Here is a 10,630-nt window from a genome sequence, read left to right on the forward strand (position 1 = left end):
GTCATTGTTGGTACAGAAAGGGTTAACATACCCCAGCCTATTATGAGAATATCAAGGTAAGGTTTAAGCTCTATAAGGTCAGCTATATAGCTCTTCATCATACTTATATTCATGACAGAAAATATCCGGTGATTGGTGATTTATCTTGCAACAGTTTGTCTTTGATTATAGTCTGTAAATTTCTTGCAGTAAATGCACAGGCAAGATATGGTAACGCAGAGCTCAGAGATGGGCGTCAAATCTTTGGTCAAATGCTGTTTCGTCACTTGAACGCACCAACTCAAGGATTAACATCATGACTAATCTTTCTGGTGCTAATGAGATGCAAATATGGTTTATGAGGGCTCAAGAAACATACGAGGGATAGGGGCAGCCTCACGTACGCTCCCTCATCCACCAAAGTGAATGGTTTCTTCACCGAAGCTATATTGTATCGAAGAAAGTTGCGATACTTTGCAAACGACACGTGTTGACTGTATTGTTTAGAATCATTACAGCCATAATTCTAGCTCTCATTAATGTATAATCATCCACGTACAGCATGGTCACGGCAAAAGGTATCCAACCACCTTGGAGGAAGCTGTCCCAACCCTATAGTAAGAGGGGGCAGAGTAAAAATTAGTGTTAGTAGCCTCAGAAACCTAGCCCGTGTTTCGGTGATGAAGAGAATGTGAGGCTTTTAGAGTAGGAGTGATGGGATGTGTTCCTACAAAATAGAGCAAAGACCGCGAATGTTGCAGAAGTTGATAAAGTTGGAGGATATATATATATATATATATATATATATATATATATATATATATATATATATATATATATATATATATATATATATATATATATATATATATATATATATATATATATATATATATATATATATATATATATAGTACACACACACACACACACACACACACACACACCGGGATCGAGGCAAAAGCTGACGCCCGTTTTGGCAGGTGCTGCCTTTCAATCCATGTGAGAAAAAAATTGTTGTATAAATTTCTACGGAGACGTCTGGATATGTGTAAAACACGGGGTGAGGAGGGGGGAGGGGAGTATAAAATGAAGAAAATAAGTGTTGCGTAGGTTTTGAATGGCCCTAGACAAGCTTTGCTTATTCTTGTAAAAATACTATTAGATAAAAATTTGGTAAGAACACACACTAAAAGGTTCGATCTATAGGTATACAAGCAAAATATATTTAGGCATGTGCGGCATAAATTTCCAAATTCCAATTTCTTATCAGATGAGCCGGTACTAGCTTAGGCACTTAACTCAAACCTAGGCCTATGAAAGAGCTTGCTATTATACTAGGTAGCCCATAATATATTGAAATACACATGTGTTTTGATTGATGCAATAAAGATCGAAGTATTGAAATATTGCATACGTTATCGAATTAAATATGTAATACTTTCTGTTTTCCACTTACAACTGAGTTACAAGCTAGCAAATAGAAAAAAAGCAGAGATGAAAGCATGCATAAATACTTTGGTGAAGGTGTTGTAGTAATTAGCTCGCAGTCGCAAAATAGCTCGCAGAGCGAGGTTCAACTTCCTTATTTTTTATTTTTTATTTCACTCACCGCTATCGTTTACTTTGCCCATTTTGGTTTCAATACACGGCACTAACATTAGAGCAACACTTTTTATCAAGAGAAGACTTTATAACAAACGAATAGGGCAGATTTTGGAAAGAACTACTCTACGTTGATGTTCACTCAGTTCATGCTTGTTTGGTCTGTTGGTCTGGTGTGTTACTTTGTTGCGGGAAATATAAACTATCACAAAGATCACAAAATAAAATAAAACCAGGTAAAAAATAGGTTTTCCTGCTGTGTATTCCCCAGTGCGCCTGCATAGTAGACTGCAGGGCGACTTATTTCTGCGACGAGGTATTTCTCGCCACAACGGCGGGAGCAAAGCGCGGAGGCAGGAGCAACATTATCAAATTGTCGTACTTAGCTTCTTACATTTGTCAATTCCAAACTAAACAAACATCGCACCTACAAAACTAACGATACGTAATTAAAGTTACTGTTAGAAACGTTAATTATAGAGGGCTTTTTACAATCGTTATGCGTTAGGAATAGGAAAACCCAGTGTGGTGAGTACGATAACGTGGCATCCCTGAGGCAGGATACACCGAGGACCATCTCTCTCCCTCCATATGCAGGGCGTCCGGGATTAAGGTGCTCACAGGGGGATTTAAGGTCTCCACATGGTATATAAGACTAAGAACGTGGTAAAAAGCATAGGCCATGGTTTGTGGGCTTGTGGTAGGCAGTGTCAAGGGGGTGTCATGCGTGGTGTGGTGGGCAGCGTGCATGACTTTGTTTACTTTGATTTATTTTTTCTATTTTTCTCCTGTCATTGGTATTCTCGCCTGCGTGGATGCTGCCCTCGCTGTGTTCTGTGTGAATATGTGCCCTGGTGGTGCTGGTGTGTGTTCGTATGCTTGTTACACGTGAACGTTGCTGTGCCTTCACTGAGCTGGTGCTTCCTGAGTGCTGGGTACTGGGTTCTGGGTGCTGGGTTCTGGGTTGTGAGTGCTGGGTTCTGGGTTATGAGTCCACTGTCTGTCTCAGCAGTGTTGTAGCTAACCTATTTCAAGCTGTCCTCTTTCAAATGCAGGGGAAGTTAATTTAATCCATCCTTTTCATTCTTCACTATCTTAACTATTGCTATTTTTAACACACACACACACACACACACACACACATATATATATATATATATATATATATATATATATATATATATATATATATATATATATATATATATATACATACTATTACTAGTTTACATAGTCATATAGGTTCAAATATTACTTGGTTTATGTTTATCTAAGAGTATTTATCATGTTTGGTTTAAAAAGCTTATTAAGCTTCTCCACAGTTTAGTAAGTATACAAGTAACATAGCTTGCAGGTGCATTATTTATATAATATTAATTGCTTGTATAGTCTTGCACTGGAGGATAACCAGCATGGTCCTCAAAGAGTACATTTCTATATTATGCTTCACTGTTGTGGGTGGTTATGGAACATAGGCCCGTTAATACTCAAGAAGCTGTAGTGGCCAGAGCAGACCTAGACTCACCATAGACAGAGATGCAACATTACCTCTGCTGGACATGGCCTGTGATTGGCTGGTGCTCATCAGTGCCACTGTGTTTACAGAGTGCTACGTAGTAAATAAGGGTGAATGTTTTTGTTTCTTTGAGTATTTTTTGTCAAATACAGGGTTATGTTCCATACTGGAGTGCCTTAATAGAACAAGAAGTGGCTCTATAACTTCTTGTGAGTCAGCAAGAAGATGGGATTGGGAATTAAAGTTTCAAGGGAAAACTGGCCGCCCAGTGTAAAGTTCCAGATGTGTGTGATAATTTTCATGTTCTTTTTTAGTAAAATACATTGTCTGCCCTAATTGGAGATAAAAGAACAGAAAGAGGAAGATACTCTGTAGGAGGGTAGTATAGAAAGCAAAGATTAGTGCCAGAATGTCAAAATCTTTCAAGATGTTTAAGGCAACAGCAAAAGTTTCACTAAAACAAGTAAGAGATGACCAACAGGCAGTTAGGATGGCAAGATCACTAGTATAATGCCCCTTGCAGACCCATACTGGTGATCAGAGAGAAGGTCAGAAGTTGATAAATGTTTAAGAACCTTCCTATTAACTATTGTTTTGAAAGCTTTAGAAAGACAAGAAAGTGAAGCTATAGGATTGTAATCTGAGGGATTAGAGTGGTCACCTCTCTTAGGCACAGGCTGTATATAGGTGTACTTCCAGCAGAAAGGAAAGGTAAATGTTGAGAAACAGAGTCGTGAGTTTGACCAGGCAGGGCATCAGCATGAAAGCACAGTCTTTAACCCGTACAGTGTTGACTTTGGATGAAGAAAGGGGTTCTGTCATATTTCTTTTTTTTTATTGGTTTTATTTGTCTCAAAAAATGTCCAGAAAGTTACTTATTCATTGGGGAGTATATTAACTTTGAGTAATTACTTTGTCGCTCTTGTGATTCTTATCTGCATATTTTCTCCCGTCTCCGACTTCAAGATCTCACATATGTACATAAAATTGGAAATTTATTTGTATAATTGTCTATGATTTTTTATGCTTCTTATATACTCTTACTTCATGTATATAGTTAAGGTGATGAATCAATATCTTTTTACACAAAAAATACTCATACATTTAAAGAAAAATGTAAAATAGAATGCTTGGATATTCATTCAGCAACAGCAGATGGGGCGAGGGCAAATGTAAAAGTACATACTAAACACTCCCTTAAGAGGTACGTACTTGTATGAACTAAACTCTGCATGGGTTGTAGACAGTAAGGCTCCTAAGGATTCAGGCCAGGGAGGGCACATAATACATGTTTATCATGAATTTTGATAACAGGCATAATGGAGTCAGAGGGGGATGAGTAGGAGGAATATAACCTGAATTATTCAGAGTGGAATTTTTAGAGAAAGTTTGAGTGACATGTGACAGTAAGGTTGTGGTCAAGATTAAGGAGAGGTGAGAAAAATGAAGCAATAAAATTTCAGACTTGAAAAGATGAAATATTAAAATTATTAGACTTGAAAAGGATAATATCACAGGTCCTTTGCTGTACTGTTCATATTTACTTTCAGGGTAATGATTTACATAATTAGGGTTTTTGTATCATAACATGACAAAGATAGCTTTATTATGCCTAAATATATACAAATCGTGTTATATGAAGTATGAACATATCTTTAATATTATCTTACGCTGCTATGTCAATCAATGTCACTTGGTGTTGAAAAATAGCTAAGTTTCCCCTTTGCTCAAGGAAGTTTAGAGAAAATTAAAATTCTGGTGCTATATTCAGCGCAGCGAGAAATGGATGATAGGGTAGGGCACCAGTATTCCCCCACTGTTGCCATTCTCCACAGATCACTGGCTTGCCTTCTTTCTCCAACCCTACTCCAACTCCTTACCCTCTGTCTCCGTCTTTTTTTTCTCTCTTTCTGTTTCTATATAAATTGGTGTATTTCTGAAATTGTTTCCAAAATTATTCTAACTTTTGTTCCACACCACCATTGAGGTAAAAATCAAGGTGTGTTTTCTGTATAAAGGTTTCCCCCCATCCTAAACGTGACATATGAGCGAGGGAGGGCGACCTTGCTGCTACCTCGCCCTGACCTATACTCGCCAGGCGGGGTTGGAGAGCGGGCCGGTGATCTGTGGAGATGTGGCAACAGTGGGGTAATCCCGGTCAACCCAGGTGCCCTACCCTGTCGTCCATTTCTCGCTGCGCTGATAATAGGCATCAAAATGCTGGGTGTAAACAGGCCACCTGGGTCAGCATGTCTTGTACCCCAGGCTTCAGGTATCCGATGTCAAGAACTAGTGCTCTATGGCATAAATTTTAACATAGGACACTGAATCTTAGTGAGGAGATAGCAGGAAGATACACAAAGCTCTAGGAGTATATTAGGCTTCAAATGTACTTTATGAACTGACTTTTCCAGTACATCATTAATTAACACATGAACTTACTGATTTTCTGTATTCCAGGATTCAGCTATGAAGTGGAGAGACAGGATATCCAAGATATCCATACTTTCAAGGAAACGTAATCGGAGAAATGCTGTAACCCAGCCTAATGGAGCAAGCAGCAGCACCAGCAGCACCAGCACCAGCAGCATCAACACCAGCACCAGCACCAGCAGCACCAGTACCAGCAACAGCCTCCCCTCAGGGTCAGGGGTGCCAAGGGAAGCTGGGCCTTCCAATAGTGCCTCAAGGGAGAGTGTGGAGTCCACCCTCTCCCAGCTGCGTCCAGTCATTGGCCCAGACCACAAGAGTTACTACATACTCCTTCGGGGCAACGGCGACCTCTTCACCTGCATCCAGCCGGCGAAGAGTGTCATCCACAGCCTGGATGACATGATGAAGAACGTCATGAACAGTGTCAAGTCTGCCAGGGTGCAGGATGTGCCAACTCATCCCAAGAGGCCTAGACACAGCCAGACCAAGACCTACTCCACCCCAGCCTTCCACAAAACCAGTGTGGGTGGCAGGAGGAATGGAGTGCAGGCAGTTCTGCTGGGTGATGAGAGTGCTCAGGGGACCAGTGTGCGCCCTGAGGATGTGTTTGTCACAAGGGAGGGTAGTTTAGGGGTGGACAGTGTTATACAAAGTGCTGCATCAAACAGGACAGTGCCACAAGTGAACAGTGAGCTGCCAGGCCACCAGCAGGCAAGGACAAATACCCTCATGCATCATCCCACAGTGCAAAGTAGGTTAGCGTCCCAAACTAGTACAAACAACAACATTGTAAAGCAGGAGTTGTCTTTGCTCCTCTCTCAGGGCTGTGATGAGGAAAGTAGCCAGAGCTCAGTCCTTGTAAGCTCACAGGACCTCTTGAAGGCAACCCTAAGTTCCCCTCCTCGGAAAAGAGACACAAGCTGCCAGACCAAGGTGACCAATGGCCTTGAAGGTCACCTGGGACAAGCCATTCCAAACCAGTCTCAGAAGGTCGGGGGCTCAGATAGTAGTCTTAGTAGTGTGTTGGGAAGTGTGGGACAGAACCCCTTCAACGAAGTTCGTCTCATCTCTAAAGAAGGAACAGTTCTGACGGAAGATGAGATTGCTGCACAGATCAAAACCCTTATCGAGACTGAACAGCTTGTTGTTGGGGAGGACTCCCAAATCATTGTTCTGAGGTGAGGTGTAATCTTTCTTGGCAGAGCCTTCACAGCATTAGTGTGGAAAGTCATCACATCTATGTTGAGAATATAGTCAATTTGTGTTTTTCTGTTGAAATAACAAAAAGCCATGAAGTCATTGAGAGATGAAAATGAAAAATTATCTTTCAATATTGCCTTGTGAAACAGAAAGCATCAAAATCTTTTCTGAGTGTGTGACAATCACAATGCTATTATCTATCACCTTTCCCTAGCAACAAAATTTACTAGGTATCCACTTATTGGTAAAACACTAGCAAACTTCCACTTTCAGAGTGTCTGAACGGGAAGTGATAGTAAAGCTGGTTCCAAGTGGGGTGCAGGTGAGGCCAGTGGTGAGCCAGAGCCAACAGCAACAACTAGAGCAGCAACAACAGCAACAACAACAACAACAACAACAACAACAACAGCAACTACAGCAGCAACAACAGCAGCAGCAACAGGAGCAAGTGACACAACTTTCCAGGCCTAAGGACTTCCTCAACAGAGAAGTAAGTGATTTGCACATTGCTGCCGTGATTCTTGCCGTAATTGCCTAAATTCTCTCCCCTCTACCATGTTGGTTGAATGTCCAGATCAAAAAATATGAAAGGAACATAAGTGCAGTAATTTTAGCTATTCAAGTTTATATATATTTCACACTAACCAAACCCCACCAAATAAAGTAATCTGACAAAGTATCCAAACCCCAAGTAAAGTAAATAACCCAGCTCCAACAAATATATGCCATATACTCTTGCTGAGCAAGTCAGTGACACTGTGGACCAAGCCAGTCTGCTATAAGACTTAACAAGACCAGTCATTGTTCTACACCACACCACCAAGGTACGTTTGTGAAATTTCCCAAGATATCATTGTCCTCGCCACACCCTTGAACAGACTGTACTAATTAATCTAATAAACCTCCTCCTGCAGTGTCTCGAGGGCCATCATCAGTGCCTCTGCAAAGAGTACTGCATCAGGGACAGAAACAGGGTTGCTAGACTGAATCAGAAAAATTTATATTTACGTTTCTGATAATATTTTACCATTACTATTGATGTTAACAAAAAATCAGCTGTTACACGTGTGTGTCATGGGGTGTGCAGGACTTAAATTTTCCCTTTAGATATGTGAGGTTTACCCAAACACTGGGAGTGTTGCCACAGGCCTGATGTATTTGTAAGTATCTTTAACTCATTCTCAATATTTCTTTTGAGAAATAACTATCGGACAGTCATCTTAAATAATCCTGAAAGTAGATACTTGTTGTTCCTGGCACCAGAGGGTTTAAGTCTCCACATACAACAAGCAACAGAAAACTGAGATATGTGCTAAATCCCTTTATTTCAGAGATAGGGAGTTCATAGCCTTGAAGTTTTCCACAGCTGCATTACTTGAAGGTTTACATAACCAGTAGTCTTTGAACTTATTGTTCTCATATATGTAATTCAGGGGTGAGAGCATTTTGATGTCCTGTTTAATCTAATATGTTTTATGTAGTGCAACTGATAAATGGTAAGGTATGGAGGAAACCATCCATGATGGTTATTGGAGAAGGAAGGATCTAGGAAGCACAAACAGTTCGTCTCCCCACAGGTTACAAAGATGTCTGTCACCAGTCGAGTGAAAGAAGAGCTTGTGAGCATATCAGAGGTTACGAAAACATCTGTCACTGCTCGAGTGAAGGAGGAGGAAGTGAGCATATCACCGTGCATCTCCCCATCACCTGAGGAAGACTGCTTTACCCAGGATGTCTTGGTCTCCCGGTCTCATCAGGACTCTGACCTTGATTGTTTCTTCTCATCATACTCACAAGGAAAGCAGGTACGAGCCAGAAACTATTTAAAGTAGTAGCAGTGTGTGCAGCAACAGAATTAGCATAAGATTGTATGATTGTATGAAAGCCTACCGTCGCTATAGGCTGGCAAAAAAAAAAAAAAGAAAAAAAAAAAAAAAAAGATAGGAATTCTTGAACTCTGTTAGATAGAATACCCACGGTGTCTGGGTTGATGGTATCCATGTAGAAGTAATTATTATACCAAAAAGTAATATTATACTCTATTGTGCAAGAGCTGCATCACTTTACCTGACTTGTTTGACCTATAATGGTCCACATATTATTTTATAAGGACATTTTCCTTGTTTGCTTGGTACATGTTGCCCCTTCACCCCAGGGCACCAGGCTGACATTTAGGTCTCTTGCAGATTTTCTCATGTACCCATTTGTTGTCTAAACTGCAGGAAGCAAAACAATTAGTACGTAAGCTAACTAAGATATAAGAATGTTACTGACCGTTCACTTATCACCCCTAGGCCTTTGAGGGGATAAGGGGCATGTCACTGGATCCTGGCCTCACCCCAAACTGTGTCTTGGAGTCGCTGGCAGAGCCGCTAGTTGACCCCCTGGTCAATGCAGCACAGCAGCAGCAGGAGGATGAGCTAGACAAGCTGTCCTGTGGAATGAGTGACCTTGAGGACCTTGGACAGTCACTGCTGCAGGGAACGACAGACATTGTGGTGTTTCAGCGTGAGGATGGAACCTTAGTAAACCAGGTAGGCTCTGACAGGACAATCTCCTTCCTCATCTTTCATTTTGAAGGGCGTAAATGATTGTTTTGGAATACAGCTGTGGCGAGTAGGAAGCCAATAAAGGCTGCTGCAGAATGCAGAATGGATTATCCATAAAATCTGCATTATTTCAATGTATGGTAAAATGAGCTAATGATATAATGAATAACATTCTAGAATTGATTACATTCGTTCTAGCATATCCCACTGTATCTACGTTTCAGAGATAATGATACTTGATTTTATGGTTTGTGCAATGTGTGTGGCCTTAATCCGGTAGCAGCGGGGAATGTGTTTCTTTACCCAAGAACGTCGGCAGACCCTTTTCTGGGCTTTCACGAGTCGTGGCTGTGGTACGGTGGACCCTAAAAAGGGCTCACCATAAAACCCATAATTCGAGCTAATTGTAGGCAGTGGTGGCATAGAGCAACCCACCATACATGCCCTGGGTCATAGTGGTGGGTGAGTGATCTTGAGATGGGCTTTTTTATCATAGGTGGTGCTGTAAGGTCATGGCAGACTGAATTAGCTATCCACACATTAATCACTTGTCAAATTATCTAAAGTAGACAACAAGTGACTCTAGGCTAGATGCCACGCGTAACAAGACTTTATTTTGCAACAAACACCACCAAAAAAGAATGGAGTTTGAGTAAAAGTAAATATTTTTAACAGCTTTATGGTTATGAGAGGAGTACTCTGATGTACGTTCCATGCTCTTTTCTTAGTCTCAAAATGCAGTGTAATTTTGCCGTTTCTCGGCCACTTCTCGGCTTTCCCATAGCCGAAGCCCACAGGTTAATGGTCCCTCCTAGTGAGAAAAATGAGAAAAAAATCACCCCTCACACAAACCATTTCATAATACATATCAAAACATTTGTAATCAGATTATGTATGATCTATTTTTTGGGGTTTATATCATGGCACAAATTTGGCCCGTCGCTGCTACACGGTAAAGCCACAAATTTGGTCCGTCACTGCTACCGGGTTAAAAATATGATTTGGTGTATGCCTGTTCCAGTTTATCTTTCTTTTGTCTGCAACTCTCCATGCCCTAAGTTTCAACATTTTGATTTACAGGATGGAATACCCATCTCCAGTGAGCTACAGTACTTGATTGCCACTTCTCAGCTGGATCTTGATGGTTCCTTGGAATCTGAGAGCCAGAATAATCATATCTTAGTGCCTCCTGAAGCCTTTGAAGACCACACAGTAGATGTAAACTGTGAGCTGTAATTGTGGGGCTTACTGTAAGTGTGATGTCCTTGAATGTTACTCTAATTCTTCCTTTCTGTTTCCTCCAAAATTTCCACATGTTTTAACTTGCAGTTGAATGGTATCTTTTATC

General features: G+C 40.8%; 1 protein-coding gene across 2 annotated transcripts in view; it reads left to right on the top strand.

The window, feature by feature from the left end:
- The first annotated feature begins 2,125 nt into the window (after nucleotides 1-2,125).
- The window catches only part of LOC126984075 (serine/threonine-protein kinase pakD-like), a 12,111-nt gene continuing 3,606 nt past the window's right edge, over nucleotides 2,126-10,630 (top strand). The window contains exons 1-6 of one of the 2 annotated variants that reach the window (XM_050837472.1): nucleotides 2,126-2,197; nucleotides 5,561-6,711; nucleotides 7,007-7,223; nucleotides 8,311-8,538; nucleotides 9,028-9,267; nucleotides 10,363-10,630. The exon at nucleotides 10,363-10,630 is cut by the window's right edge and continues 3,606 nt beyond it. In XM_050837472.1, coding sequence (XP_050693429.1) covers nucleotides 5,570-6,711; nucleotides 7,007-7,223; nucleotides 8,311-8,538; nucleotides 9,028-9,267; nucleotides 10,363-10,518 — 1,983 coding nt within the window. In that variant the 5' untranslated portion in view covers nucleotides 2,126-2,197; nucleotides 5,561-5,569 and the 3' untranslated portion in view covers nucleotides 10,519-10,630. The other variant, XM_050837471.1, reaches the window with a different exon arrangement.

The sequence above is a fragment of the Eriocheir sinensis genome, chromosome 55 (genome assembly GCF_024679095.1).
Source record: "Eriocheir sinensis breed Jianghai 21 chromosome 55, ASM2467909v1, whole genome shotgun sequence".
NCBI lineage: Eukaryota > Metazoa > Arthropoda > Malacostraca > Decapoda > Varunidae > Eriocheir > Eriocheir sinensis.